General features: G+C 37.1%; 1 protein-coding gene across 5 annotated transcripts in view; it reads left to right on the top strand.

Annotated features, from left to right (window-relative positions):
- LOC141575492 (ankyrin repeat domain-containing protein 26-like) overlaps positions 1-15,556 on the top strand; it is a 48,668-nt gene that overhangs the window by 8,187 nt on the left and 24,925 nt on the right. The window contains exons 8-16 of one of the 5 annotated variants that reach the window (XM_074354798.1): positions 86-147; positions 2,635-2,728; positions 5,157-5,185; positions 5,367-5,439; positions 7,250-7,504; positions 9,103-9,173; positions 10,329-11,069; positions 13,161-13,315; positions 13,816-13,983. In XM_074354798.1, coding sequence (XP_074210899.1) covers positions 86-147; positions 2,635-2,728; positions 5,157-5,185; positions 5,367-5,439; positions 7,250-7,504; positions 9,103-9,173; positions 10,329-11,069; positions 13,161-13,315; positions 13,816-13,983 — 1,648 coding nt within the window. Of the gene's footprint in view, positions 1-85; positions 148-2,634; positions 2,729-4,528; positions 4,863-5,156; positions 5,186-5,366; positions 5,440-7,249; positions 7,505-9,099; positions 9,174-10,328; positions 11,070-13,160; positions 13,316-13,815; positions 13,984-15,556 lie in introns of those variants that run through there. The other 4 variants (XM_074354797.1, XM_074354796.1, XM_074354800.1 and 1 more) reach the window with 4 other exon arrangements.

Raw genomic sequence — 15,556 nt, 5'->3', positions numbered from 1 at the left:
CATGAATCAAGATAGACTTATATATATATTTAAACTTCCCAGTGGTATGTGTTCTCATTAATGTATTCGTGACTGCATTTTGTAGGCGCAACTTCAGCTTTAGGACTAGAAGAAAAGGAAGATGTCAAATCACCCTTGGATTCTGAGGTGCTGCCTTCTATTATTATTTTCAGATATAAGCATTGCGTGATATTAAAACATAAATGGAGGGATGTTCTGACTTCACTTTCTCACTTCTGCATTTTCCCAGCAAAATTTTTTCCTCATTTTAACCCACACTTAGTAAAGTCATTCCGTGCTACATGTCATACCACTGCAGAGTGCACTTGTGTTAATTTTCCAGACTCACATAATGAAACTGGTGTATGTAGTGCAAAAGCCAAGGCTTAGAAGTCACAGGGAATCGGTTTGGGTTCTGAAGTTACCTTTTCTAAAAACTAAAAATAATTCTTGGTCAGCCTGTGACCAGATGTTTGTTTCTTTGTTATAAATGAATGTGTAAAACTCCTAGTGAGATTGAGAGAGAAACAGGTTGTACTAAAAAAAAAAAACAACGGTGTTTTTGTTTGTTTGTTTAACCACTTTGTCCTTGAAATGACAGTGCCTGTGACTTGAAAGTACTATTATATTTGGATTGTCAAGTAGATTTGCAATGAACATTTCAGGAGAAGCAAAAGCATGGGGAATAGTAATAAATATGTGGGGTTAAAATACCAGCAGTTTGGTTTAGTGATGTTTTACTGAGGACAGCGCATTTTGGGTAGGGAAAATAGCGTGCACTGAGTACCTCAATGGCGACCGGACTTGAAGGAAGCTAAGTGCAGGGTAGTGATGACCTATTCCAAGGTGACAGCCATGGAAAGAGGTAAGAAGAGCCTGAACTCTTGGATCTCGGCAGCTCCTGCCTAGTGGCACAGCACTGTATTTGAAGTCAGCAGACGTAGCATCCTGGTTCTGACCCACTGTGGGATCTTGGAAACACTTGTCTGACTTATTTGAATGTCAGTGACCTCGTTCAAAAACATGGTACTGATACCTACCTCTCAGGTTATGTGTCATGAACAAAACTGGTAACAAATGTGAAAACACGTTGTCAACTGTAAAGGGTGCTATAGAAATGTAAGAGAATGAGCACAGTGGCCACTAGGGACCTAGTGAAATGCTGAGGACACTTTTTTAAAATCTGAAGGACAATAAAATGGGAAAGTTAGAGTGGGCGCGGGGATTTCTCATTTGGGCTATGTTGAATGTCGGTAGACTATTATCGGACATCTCCGATAGGTATATAGTGCTTTGGTACTTGAAGCCCTCTGGGGAATTTAGACGTTTTGACCTTAAATAAATTCCTGTTCCTGAACACCAGCTATGCACCAGGCAGTTAGACACTGAATGTAGCAGTTGAGGGGTTAGGCTGTAGTGGCAGGAACAGAAGAACAAATAAACAGGAACCCTTTATCAGGGACAGTAAGTCCTTCACATAAGGAACGTGGAGAGCGTTAGGTTAGACAACAGTGGGGGAGTTTGTAGTTAGGACGGGGGTGGAGTAAGGGTGGAATTTAGGTAGTCAGAAAAGAGCTGAGTGTGACCAAAGCTGCCAGATGATGGACAGGAAGGAGCCAGTCACACAAAGGTCCAGGGGAGGGATGTTCCAGACAGAACAGCGGGTCCCGTCTGCTCATCACGGTGCTCCAGCATCTTGGAGTGGCCAGGAAGCAGTGAGTGGGTAACTGTCCTTAGAATCACTGTTATTGCTGTGTGTAGAGAAGAGAGAATGTGCATCATAAGGGCCTGGCACATGCGGGTGGTCGCTAAACAGTGTTCTTATTCTTCCCTTGTTAAAGTAAAGCTTATGGTACTTTTTTGAAGAGCTGCATAGCTACATTTAAAATTTTTCTGCTGTTAATTTAAACAAATGTTTTTCTTTCTACTTTGGTACTTTATTCAACTATTTTCCCTATCAATAAAAGTTTTATCAAATAATAGATTCTGCTAAGCCTTTGTTTACTGAAACGTAGCAGTTTCCACAGTGTTCTGTTAATACTCAACATGACAGACTCGAAGGCTTGTTTTCATGCCATGTGTGTTATTTTAATACTAAACACAATATGTGTACTAAGAAACATTTTAAATTTATAGCACATTTATTAAAGAATATTTAAATATCTATATTTTTAATTGTATTTTTTATTGAAGTGTAGTCAGTTTATAATGTTAGCTTCAAGTGTACTGCAGAGCAATTCAGTTACACATATAAAAATACATATTTTTTTCAAACGTCCTCTTCTTTTGTCGAGGAATGCAAAATGGAATTAGGTGTTTTGAAGTTAATTCTTTGTTGAAATCTGCATGTAAGTCAGTATTTTGTCTGTGAAAATATTTGCTCTAGATTTCCATGCTCAGTTTACAGAGTCAAAAGCCAACTGAAGATAAAAGATAGACTTGATCTGAAGAGTGTATATGAAATTTTCTATTTAAATGTTTGGGTTTCCAGGATATGCTTATTTTGTTTTCGAGTCTAATTGCTTTTAAAGTAGGAAATTAAAAAAAGAATAATAAGGTAGGAAACGCAGGTATTTTCTTAGAAAGGGATCAGGAAATCTTTATGTAATTCATTATTAATATTAATTTTAACAGAGTATCTCTGAGATTCAACTTCTGAACTGTGTTGATAATTTATCTGGAGCTGCAGGTCGAGGAGAAAAAAATACATTAAATGGACAAATAGAAAGTAAGTACTGTATTTTATTTAAAAAAAGTCATTTTACAGAACGTTGATTTAAAACATGGATTTGGATGTATTCTCTCAGCCAAAGAAAATCACCTGTTGAACATATAGTGAGAAAAAAGAGGAGAAAAGGAAGTAAATTGTATATCTTACCAGGTGTCAGCAACAGATTAAACTAGAATGCTGTTTAAGGAGCTCAGTTGTTAGCTTTCTTTCAAGATGCTCTGTGACCTGAGGACATTCAGGAAACCAGGAGGAGGGAAGGAGGGAGTGAAGAATGAGGGAGGTAGAGAGGAGGGGAGTAAATGAAGGAAAAAGGGGGGGGGGGTCCCTGGCAGGAGTTGGTAATGTAGAATAGTTCTTTAGAAGAAGGAAGAGAAGAGTGTTTGAAATGAGACGGGTATGAAGTGAGCTGCTTCCAGCACCAAAGCTTGTCCAGGAAGCACAGCAGGATGTCTCACTCCCTCGTCCCCCCGACCATTAGGAAGGCGGCGAGGACGGCGGTACCTGATCACGCAGAGCTGGGTGTGCCTGCCGTGGGTGAGCACAGGCGTGTGTGGTCAGCTGTCAATGTCTGGACCTTTGTGTCATGCAGCGTGTTGCTGCCTTATAGGATGGTGTCTCATAGGCCAACAGAAGAGTGGGAAAGAGGAAGAGAGCAGGGTGCCTTCCGGGGAGGTCAGGGGAGCTGGAGCCTGGTAAAGAGTCCCCTGAAAAGTCTGCAACTCCTGATGCAGCTTTTGGGGAAGTGTTACAGTGAGACGCATGCGGCTGGATTTCAGAGGGATGAGTTAAGTCCGAGTGCTGTAGAAGCAGACTCGGTATAGACTGGAGTTTCTCAAATTTTAGTCACCTGGGGACCCAGTGAAAAGTGCACATTCTGAGCAGTGGGTCTGCGTTTCTAACAAGCTCTTAGGTGATGCCCTTGTTTCTGGTCTTCAGATCACACTCAGAGGGTAGACTTGTGTTTACGGGAGTCTGGAAGAAGAGCCACTGGGGAGTTAAAGACAACAGCAACAAGGAAAAGCATGATTTTGTTTTTCTTTCTGAGCACGTTCATAGCCAGAGGGAGGCAAAGAGTTGAAGTAGAAATTAGAGATGTAAGATAGTGCTGCTAAGCAGAGAGGAAAAAGAAGTGGTGGGGATCGTCCATCAAAAGAATAGAAAAGGGGAAGAATTAAGACCACAGATGTAGAGGTACCTTTGAAGAGGAAAGTGAAAGGAAGGAAGGAGGAAAAAAAGGCAGCAGGTAGGTGATCTTGGAATTGAGGAGGAAACTTGAGAGAACTCCTTTTCGATGGCGTCACTGTATTTGCACTGAAGCCAGATTAGATCATTGCCACTCCAGAGAATACTGGAATCAGGAGGGGGCCTAGAATTGGGGTAAACCACAGCCACTCCTCCTATCAGGCTTCGAAGATATATGTTGTATTGGTATTTGTTATTCAAATGAGATTAACTTGAATATGAAGCATTGACTGCTTTTTTTTGTTTGTTTCAGGATACCTAATTTTTTGATAAGATAGTTGTTTCACAAAAATCCTTGTAAACATTAGCCTGATTTACCAAACCAAACTAATTTTGGAAACAAAAGAAATTAATAGGGTTCATTCCATAAATGCTAACGTTGTTATTTTCAGTGAATACGGCACAGGTTTTGAAATATAAAAGACTTTTAGTATCTAATAATTCTGTGGCAATTAAAATTTTTTTTGATCACCAGATTTCAATATTGAAAACTCAGTATACATTCTTTTTTGCATGAGTGGATCAAGAAACTTGGATGGGTAGAGGATCCAAGAAATGTAGGCATGCCAACAGCCCATGTGGGTATGGGAAAAATATTTTTATGAGCTAGTATTCTACAAGTGTGTATCCAAGCCGATCAATTCATATCACTTTCTCTGACGAGAAGTGAATTGCACATACAAATGGACTGCCGTCACAGCTGTGGACTTCCTAAATCGCAGAACGAATTGAAGAGTATGATAAGTACTTGGAGACTCATGGTGTCAGGCGCACGAAAGATGTGCTGCTGCGTTTTACCGTCAGCTTTCACATTTGTCTTCTTGGAGCCGTGACTTGTTCCTCTGATTGGAGATCGCGTTTCTCCTCCTCAGGCAGCAAGTTCACACTGGTACATGTGCACGTTTCTGTTTTATAAATAAGTCACTTGAAACATAATCGTGCTTTTGAGATCTTAACTGCATGTTCTGTTAAGCCTGTATTCCTGCTCTTCATTGAGTGTCTATAATGGACTCATGTTTCTGTCTTGTTGCTGTCCTAACTGCCCCTGAAAAACAAGACACCGAAACCTAACGTGTCCATTTCCAAAGCAAGCATGAGGATTGCACTCAGTACTAACTGTGTGAATGGATAGTTGGCTTTCATATTTACATATAATTGATTATGTGTCCCTTTTGGCTTTTAGATTCTACTGAAAAATATCCTCACTTGAAGGTAAAAACTTTTATACTTTTATCTTGATTTTTTTTTTTTAATGAGGGTACTGGGAATTTAGCTTAGGACCTCATGCACTGCTAAGCAGGCACTCTACCACTGAGCTAGACCCCCCCCGAATTATTACTACAGATTGTATCAAATGTACATTATTAATCGGTTTGTTTCAAAAACCATTCAGCCTGCAGTTGGAGTGAAAGATTCTGTTCCTAATAAAACAGGAGAAATGAAGAATTTACAAACATTCAAATCAGGTAAATTTTGTAATACAAATTTAAGTCTGAAGAGAAGTACAGTCTTCTTATTCCTAATTCCTTTTATTTCTTCAAATTTAATTGAAAGATGACATAAATGCGGCAGATGTTATTATTGGTATCCATGTTTGAAAAATATATATAAGCATAAGAAATAGACTTTTAAAATGTCAGCTTTGACTTGGATGTTTCTGTTGATGCTGGGAGACACTAAAGTGCTCAGCTTGGAGTCCCTATACTTCTCAGGGATTCTGAGAGATTGATTATTAGGTTCTAAGATTTTTCCAGAGTTTTAAAATGCTTAATTGAATTCTGACCTTTATGTAGGGTAAAGCTTCACTTGCTAACATGTCAGTTATATTTGACTTTATTTCATCTAGTGCTATCACATTGATGATATTTATTTATTTCTGTATTTATTTATTAATGAAGGTCCTAGGGATTGGACCCAGAACCTTGTGCATGCTAAGCATGTGCTCTACCACAGAGTTATTTCCCTAGCCCAAAGGTCTTAAGCCAACTGGATGTTTTGATTAACATGCTCTCTCTCTCTCTCTCCCTCTCCCTCTCTCTCCCTCTCTCTCTCTCTCTCTCTCTCTCTCTCTCTCTCTCTGTGTGTGGTGTCTCTGATTATTAAAAATGATGGAAGTAATTAGTCCTACCTTAATGTTTGGTAGATACGATCTTTTAAAACAATAATCCTAAAAGTTTTTGGATTTAGGATATTTTTTATACTATTAAAAATTATTGAGAATTCTGAAGAACTTTTAAGTGGGTTGTATCTATTGATGTTTAGTATATTAGAAAATAGAACTGAAAGATTTAAAAAACAAGCACACACAAACATTCCATTAGCCATTAGAGCTATGATGTTATCACATGTCATGTGTCTGGAAACCTCCACTGCACACTTAACAAAAAATGAGAATGAAAATAGCATTCAGTATTATTGTGAAAATAGTTTTGACCTCCTGGACTCCCTAGATGGAGGGAACATGGGGCTTCAGGGCTTCTCAGATGACACTTGAGAACTGCTGTTTTAAACAGGGTTCATGGGTGTGAAATAATAAAGGGGCCCTTGTGATGAAGTGGGCTTTAAAGTTCACTTATACATTTCTTGCCTTTTTTTCTTTAACTTGTCTTAAAAAGTTTGAATCTGACAACTTAATTCTTTTTAAAAAAGGAAAACATTTTTGTTATATATTTCCTGTCTCGTGGCACTCTGTACTCTTTGGACCTAGTTTGTACCTAGATTTACCCTATTTTTATATGGAAAAAATTAGTCACTCAAGGCTATCCTTTCTTATATAAATTTATGATGTTTATCCACAGCTTTAAGGTAAGAATTCTGAAGATATTGGTACATTGAGGAAAGACTGTCTCATTGTAATTTAAGTAGTACCATTCAGTAAAAGTTTTCTTAAAGCCCACGTCTCTAGGACTCAATACTGTCATGCATATTTAAACGTCCAGTAAATCGCTGGTTAGACATACATTTTGTTAATGAAAAAATTCGTATGTTGAAGAATCATAATGATTCCTAAAGCTCTTATGGAATATTGACTGTTTTATAGAGAGTGATGAGTGAATCCAAATTAGTAATACTAGAAAATTAAACTTAGAAAAAAGAGACAGTGGTTCCCTATATGAACAGCAATGACATGTAAAGTACAACCAGCTGGGAAGGAGCAGTGTGTTCGGGGGAGAGGAGGGCGTGGGGCTGCGGACGTGGGGCTGCTGCTCTGGGAAGAGAATTTGTAAAAGTTTGTATTGTTACTCACATTCTAATAAGTGGAAACTTTGTTTTCAGGTTCTTCAGACTGGGATTCTACTAGTCTGAGCCTCAATAATAAGGCTGGTCAAAGAGCCAAGCATTTGAAAGTTGACAAATGTCCGTTGGTATCACAATCAGTGACCACAAACCAGTCAGCACCCACAGAACTGAGGCAGACGGCCCTGGTAGATAAAGACCGGGTGAATATTGGAGCCGTGTCTCTGTCAGAAAATGCAGCGCTCCGTGGCCTGTGTGAGTCACAGCTGCCAGAGAAGAGAAGCAGCAAAGAAGGTAATAAAGCAGCATAGAGAACTAGCCATAGTCTACCTGTGCGTGGCTTCACCACACTCCGACTTTGCAGAAATCATTTTGTGGCAGGATCTCCTTTGTGTTTACTCCTTTTATGCAACCTACAACCAGACAATACCTTTTGGCATGACATTTACATTCATCCTCTGACCAAAGCAACATATTAAATAGCAAAGAGAATTAGGTGAAAGTAAGTTCGTTCTGAGTAGTATTTAGCACACTCCTGAGAGTGGGTAGGAGGATGATGTCTGGAGCTTTGTGAGTAGTTGGGAAACCTAGGTGGACATCCAAAGATTCCCTTCTCAAAGTATGGTTTCTTAGCTTTATTTTTACCTAGCTCTGAATTTATAAATATTTGTTATAGCTATAGTCAGTGTAACTGAAAAAGCACCTCTGCAACTAAATATCAAAGTATTTCTAGTATATTCTCTGCCTTTCTGTATTTTAGAAGTGGCTTTCCCAGCAGTAGTGGCAGTCATTGGGATTTTGCTACACAGGACCTCCTTCTTAACTGTGTCCACACAGTATATCAGCTTGTTTTATTATTTTTAATGGATTGATGGGTCGAAAAGGATATTGGTTTTTAAGGAGTGCTTTATCACTTAAAAATAATATATGGGATATCAATTCTAATTCTTCTAGGATACCCAGTCTGTTGATTAACCATATCTAATATGTGTTCTACTTTATATACCGATGAATTTAGTGCCTTAATCAGTGATATAATCAGAGCTGTAGTAATAAGTCATACAATATTTTTTCTGCTCCTATAGTTTTATCTTTTCTTTCCTTACCTGCAGAATTAATGTTGTATTTACAAAAGATTCTCAGTTATCTCCTATAGTAGTGACTACAAGCTCTAAACTCAAAGTTTTTCTAATAAATACTGTTTATACACAGATACTTTTAAGAGTTTGTCCTCTACAGCATGGGAGCAAAGAGGATAGACATGTAAAGAAATAGTTTACAGTTCAGCTGGTGAAGACACACTAGAAAAATCTGTGAGGTACCAAGGTAGCTCCAAGGAAAGAGATCCCTGTGTCTCTGTGGAAAGACAGCTGCAATCAAGGAGGACTTCACAGAGCAGCTGAGTTTTCAAAGAGGAAAAGGAACTTGTCAGAACAATAGAGGGAAACATTTCAGGTTAAGGAAAGATAAAAGCATAAAAAGTAACCGTAATTTTGGAAACCATGAATAACATTGCTCTTGAAGCTTGGTATGTTGTTAAAAAGGTACTGTTAGGAGGAGAGAATAGAGTCTATCGTGACTTTGTATATTTCTACTGTATTTTAAATTTTGTTTTATTTCTCTTTGTTTTGTTCATGTCTGGTGAATCAGTTTGTGAGTGAAACTTTGAGATGTTTGTATGCCTTTATCTGGTAACATCTAGTATTTCCCAAATAGTTTGTTGAAGTTTTAGATAGTTAGAAGTAGTTCTTAAAGAAGTAAATATCCAGCTAAAGATTAAGCTTAATTTAAACTGTCAGTTGATGAAATGTTTATGTTTTTATAAAGATGATGCCTTTTATCTAGCTGTTCTAAGTAGTGAAGTTTAACTAAGCATATTCATTTTTCAGCAGACCCAGACTTACAAAGGGCATCTGAGGAAGAGCAAGAAAGACTTGATGGGAGTGAAAATAACCTCTCACAGGTATGTGAAAATGTAAATTTAAACTTCTGGTTTATATTGTTTTCTGTGCTTTAATAACACAGTTATTCAAATTCAAAAGAAATTGCCTTTCAGACTAGACTTTTAGAGTCAATAAATAATTATTTAATATTTAGTTTTGAATAGCATTTTATCTAATTACAAAACTTAAAGTATTGTTAGGCTCTATAGCAATTTATAGTTAAACTTTATCCTTGGAATTGAGGCAAAAAACCTTCCTGAATATTGTTTACTTCTTCCATTTTATAACTTCCACACATGATAAAGAAGGTGATATCAAATATTAAATCATGTGATATAAGCAGTTGAAATTGTAAATAATATAGCAGTGATGGCCACCGAGTTAGTTTCATGTAAGGAACAGTCATTCCCAGTGGTCCAAAATTTGCAGTTTCAAATTGCAAGTCATTGATGCCAAGATGAAAGATTTCTTCTGTCTTGTGATCTCTATGTAATTGATTTCAGAATCTACAATCAGGGAGAGAATAGGGGTCATAGAGTCAACCCAACTGCCTAGTAAGAGAATCAAACCTTCCAGGATTGGACCTTTATTGTTAGGGAAGAAACAAAAACTTTCTAATTTATTTCATTTCAGGGTAGGAAACCAGTAAATATTATTAAAAATGCTTTCATTCACTCTCACTAGTGAATGTTAGAGTATAACATAACTCAGTGGATGCAGAGAATACATATTGAGATAGATCACTATCATAGTGTATCGTTTGCATTAAAATTCAGGAATTTGTTCCTCTTTCTGATTGATGTTAATTGATTTTGGCACCTAATAATTTACAGTTTGCTTATTCTCCAGTTATTAGTCCTTTAAAAAAAATCTTTACATGCACTGGAGGGGCTCACTATTTAAAGTACGAGAGGTGAAATATTTTTTAGTGAGGAAATCTTTGTAATGTTAAAAATCTAATCTCTTAATTCTTGGTAGATTTAACACGTGTGAATTGTTTAGTTCAAACAAACAGTGACAAAGTTAGGTTTCTGAGTTCCTGTTTTTCTCCTATTTCAAGGCTAAGGCAAGTTATGTTTCACTTCTTAGTTTGTGAGTAGCCCAACATAGATTACGAAGTTTGTTAAATTTTAATTATTTTCTAATTTTTCTTTATCTGTACTTGACTACTTAAGGATAAATGTGTTTCACAAGCACGTACTGTGAAAGAAAAGAAATCTGAAGATCAAATCAACCAGATTAATCTTTCACTTGTGCATCTGCAAAAAATGCCTAGAGAACCAGAAGTGAATAAGGAAAATGACAGAAAGGACGTACCTGTATCTTCAAGACATTCTTGTGTGGAGAAGCATGAGGACATGTGGGTCAAACAAGGCAAATTCGACTGGAAACATAATTCAGAATTTATCACAAAGAAGTCAAACCAGAAAATGAGTAAAATCCATGAAAAAGGCAAAATTACTTTTCATCGTAAGGTAGTGCCGCTACCTGACAACTCTGAACTACATGGTGACTTAAAGGAACTACCTTCCAACGTGACAGATAATACATTTGATTTTGAGGAAAAGGATGCACCCGGATCCTCTGTCTCTATAGGATTCCAGGCAGTCTCTGAACACAAAGAGCCCAGTCTTGAAAATGTTTTTGCATCTTATTCCAAGTCTGAGTCAAGAAAGTATGGTTGCCAGTCATCTTCAAAACTTTATTTAAATGAAAATAAGTTGGATGAAAACGATAAGCCAGACACTGAACACGTTTTTAACAAAACCAAGGAGAGTTTTCGTAATGACAGAGAAAATGAAGTAAGGAACCGAGTTCCATTTACAGTGAATGAAGACCAAGAATTGGCTACAAAAAGAAAACCGAAAAGGAGCCAAAATACTCACTGGAAATCAGACATTGGACGTGCACCTCAGGTAAGTGACCCAAAAAGCCTTTTTGGTTTGTGGCTTGACCTCTCCAGTGAGATGAAACACATGATTCAAATAGAAAGTCACAATATGTCTGCTGTTTCAAATACTTGTAAGAAAACCAAACCAATACAAGACCAGCTCCAGAAGCCATTGCTTGCAGATAACTGCGGTGCTAGTAATTCTAAAATCATGGACCCTGAATTAGGAAATGTGAGTTCTTCTCCATCAAATGGTAACAGAACATCCAAAGTATATCTAAAAGAGTTACACCAAGATATGGAAAGGTTTAACAATGAGGTAGGCATGTTACAAGTAGAATTCCTGGCTTTGGAAAAAGAAAATTCAGCTTCAAAAAGAGGTAGAGGTTCCTTTGCTACTGCTCTTGTTTTTTTTCTCTATATCAATAATCTCTTCCATTCTGATCCATACTTGATCTGATTTTCCACTTAGGAAAATAGCCTATGTATAAAACGGGGTCATCTAAATATGTAATTGTGTAGAAACAGACTATTTCTGCCATTTAAATAACAGGAACTCAGGGAAGTATTTTCCTGGGTTTTGTTCCTTAATCAACCTAAGTCTCTGTGCCAGTCTTTCGTATGAAGTGGGAAAGTAATTCAGCTGTGTGCCACGTGACCTTCTGAGCCGGAATAAATGCGAGTGAAATAGCTTAAGAAATATAATAAGCTCAAGGGTTTTGTTTTTTTGTTTTAATCTATTGGCTTAAATGTAAGTTGCACATCCATAGAATGGGAAGGAAGCAGTGACTGAGAGAAGGGGTATATAAGCACGTGCTCTCACTAAACTGATCCGTGTGTTGTGCATTAGTGAGTGCAGGCTTCTCTGTTTTACTGATCACTGGACACTTAGAATTCCATCATGGCCACTTTGAGATATTCTTAAGAATACATGTGCTCCCACATACTCTTGAGTCACCACTTCCGGGTGTTTCTGTTGAGGCAGACACTTACATTATATTATTTAATAAAATGTAGAAAGTTTTGACATGTATGATTCTATCATATAGGTAGTATGAACCCTCAGCAAAAAAAATTCAGTATTTATCTCCAAAGGAGAAAACTTGAGTTTTGAGAAACTTGAGTTTTGAGATGCACTGAATGATTTTTTTTAGTTCTAGTAATAGATTTTTAAAATGTGTGTGTTCTTTTGTGTGAGGTGCAAAGAGTGTTAAAGATGGAAATCTGAAGGTGTTCCCCTTTAATAGAAAAAGGAGATGAGCCCTGCCCCCAACTTTGCCGAAGTCACACTTATCTGATCAATTTGATGAATTTATTTGGTAGCTTATTAGATTCAGTGTTACAGAATTGTATCATCTCTTTTGACACCGTAAAATGCTGGGGAATACTGCTTTAGGGAACTTGGACAAATCACTTAACCTTTCTTGGTTGTGTTCCCGTTTTCAGTAAACAGTGGGGCTAAGGTAGATCACTCATTACTCCTATGCCGTCTAGCTATAAAATGGCCATGGTTATTGAATGTGAAGTTGGGAAGCATTATTTCTTCTGCAGAATTCCACACTAACTGGCAATTCATCAGTTTCACTCTGCTCCTTTCGGTAAACATGGGTTTATATGTTTTATTAAACACCACATTTTGACACCCCAGGATCCAAATGAAACAAGAATTATAAAAAGTAGTGGGGAAAGGGTAGCTTTAGCACAGAAAGAAGAATGTTTCCTTTCTGTTACTGAAGCACCAAGGTTCGACATCTTCTAAATCTGGCTGTTTAATACAAAATCTTGGTGGTAAAGACAGAAGAGGACAAATTTTATGCCTTTGTCTTTCTATTTCTCTGTCTCTGCCATTCACATGGGGAAGAGTGGATGTAAGAGCACAACATTCAGAAAGTCCTTTTTGAAATTTTGGAAATTCTGTTTCTTTTCCTCAAACAGAAAGAAGCAGAATTTACAAACATTCCAATGACTTGAAATGATAAAAATTAAAATAAGCACAAAAATATCTTAATCAATTGAAATCAGGGCAAACTCTGAGTCAAATGATAAAGTGAATGATAACAAAGTCTTTATAATGAATAAAGTAATAATTACCCTTTGTATCAAACTTTCACTGAAGGTTGAAGTAGAAGAGAACAGGAGCAAAAGTGGTGAACTGAAAGGATCAGAAACCATATGTGATGGCAGCTATCATGAAGGATTAAGTCAGCAGAGGAAGAGGGGAAAAACTGATGACCAGCGGTTTCCTGCTTTGCAGAAAGGAGATTCTGATAGGTAAGCCTATATCAGTATTCAGCAGTAGGTAATTATTCTTTTCCTAGATGTTGTTCAGAATTTCTTCCCAGACTCATCTCTCTACTTGCTTCCATATATTTTGTACTCTTCCTTCCAGGTTCCTAGGACACACCTAAATGCCATGTGCCTAATCTTTGTGCTCACATTCTAATCTCTTAATCTCTTAAGTAGAATAATTTCCTCCTGTCTCTTTTGCTCATGATTCCTGTTTATTTCCCCTCTTCTGTAAAGCCTTCCTCATGCTCACTTTACTTTCATATGTCAGCTCTTGCGTATCACATTGTATCATAATTGTAAATCTGTCTTTGAAGCAAGAATTTGTGTTTCCTTGCATATGGTTGGCACTTGTTAACCATTTTGTGAATTAATAAATGATTGAAGATGGGTAAGAGTTGGAATTTTACAAAAATTGGGTTTTTTTTTAATTTATCAGTAGAATTATATTTTAAAAATAGGCTTTTTTATGGATTGTTTTAAAGTAGCTGTCCTGGCTTGCACATGAAGGGAGTAAAGAATGAAAGTGGAAAACGGACATTAAAAGCATCTGTGACTTCACGTGTATTTGCGAAGACTGCCTCGCTGGCTGGTGGTCTCCTACACAGGAATGACAACAGCAGTTTAAGTGAAGGAGATCAAGGTTGTGGCAGGTAAAACCTACAAATTCTTTATTTCTAGCTGAAGACGTATTAGCAGTGATTACCTTCTCTGGAAATAGAACAGCAGCATATAGTGCACAGGCCAAAGCAAGAGGATTCTCACCTGTGTCGGAGGAACTCTGCCGAAAGGCTAAGATGAGGACAAGTGCCTTTGACCGGAAGTAGTTTCAGTAATACGTCCCCAGGGAAGCCGGGCTGCAGGGAATCAGTGTGAACAGCCCCTCAGAGGACATTCCCTGGGAAGGCAGGAGAGGACTGGGTGATAACTGAAGGGGAACGTGGGGCTTGTGGGGGTTCCCTTTCTTTTTTTAATGATGAGATGATAGTTTGTAGGGGATGTCTCTGTGCTGTTGGATGCGATTCCATAGAAGACGTGTTTTTCAATTTAACTTTGTTTGAATTTCTGATATTAGAAAGTGTATTGATTGTACTGTTATCTTTAAAATACTGTAGTAAACTATTCATGTATGATATTGTTGTAAGGGCTTATTCATTAGTTCTGAAGCGTAATATTCTTACACAATTGAATATGCAGATAATGACTTTAAAGTTACACCATTGTCCATAGATTTTTTAAAAATTGTATACTCATAATGACTATACAAACACTTAGGCCATACTGAATAGGGTTTAATCATTCCTTGATGATTCTAGATTTTATAGTGTCCTTGACAGTATCATCATGAGTGGCTATGGTTTTGTATGCTATTACAAAATACCAGATTATATTAACTTAATATTTGTTTAGATTCTAGGAAGAAGGGGAAGATTTTGTTTATATACGATAGAATAATAAACTGTTAACAATCTATCACAGATGATTACTTTTGGATTACTAAGTTCTAAATTAAAAAAGCCATCATGCTCCATAAGGACCTGTCAAATGCATGAACAAACAGCTGAATGGATAATGAATGCCTGCTGATTAATGTCTTTAGCAATAGCAAATCTTTATTAAAAGTAGATTTCCAGTATTGCCTAGGTCTAAAGTCTTTTTATTTTTAAAAAATAGGTGTTAAGATTCAGAAATTATTATTATTATTTTAACATTTTTTTATTGAATCATAGTCGTTTTGCAATGTTGTGTCAAATTCCAGTGTAGAGCACAATTTTTCAGTTATACATGAACATACATAGATTCATTGTCACATGTTTTTCACTGCGAGCTACCACAAGGTCTTGTGTATATTTCCCTGTTCTGTAGAGTATAATCTTGTTTATCTGTTCTACATTTTGAAATCCCAGTCTGTCCCTTCCCACCCTCCTCCCCCTTGGCAACCACAAGTTTGTATTGTATGTCTATAAGTCTGTTTCTGTTTTGTATTTGTTTTGTTTTGCTTTTGTTTTTAGATTCCACATATGAGTGATCTCATATGGTTTTTTTCTTTCTCTTTCTGGCTTACTTCACTTAGAATGACATTCTCCAGGAGCATCCATGTTGCTGCAAATGGCGTTATGTTGTTGGTTTTTATGGCTGAATAGTATTCCATTGTATAAATACACCTACCACCTCTTCTTTATCGAGTCATCTGTTGATGGACATTTAGGCTGTTTCCATGTCTTG

Source organism: Camelus bactrianus, chromosome 28 (genome assembly GCF_048773025.1).
Source record: "Camelus bactrianus isolate YW-2024 breed Bactrian camel chromosome 28, ASM4877302v1, whole genome shotgun sequence".
Lineage (NCBI taxonomy): Eukaryota > Metazoa > Chordata > Mammalia > Artiodactyla > Camelidae > Camelus > Camelus bactrianus.
Note: the sequence above shows the minus strand (reverse complement) of the source record. Positions and strands in the feature narration are given on the sequence as shown.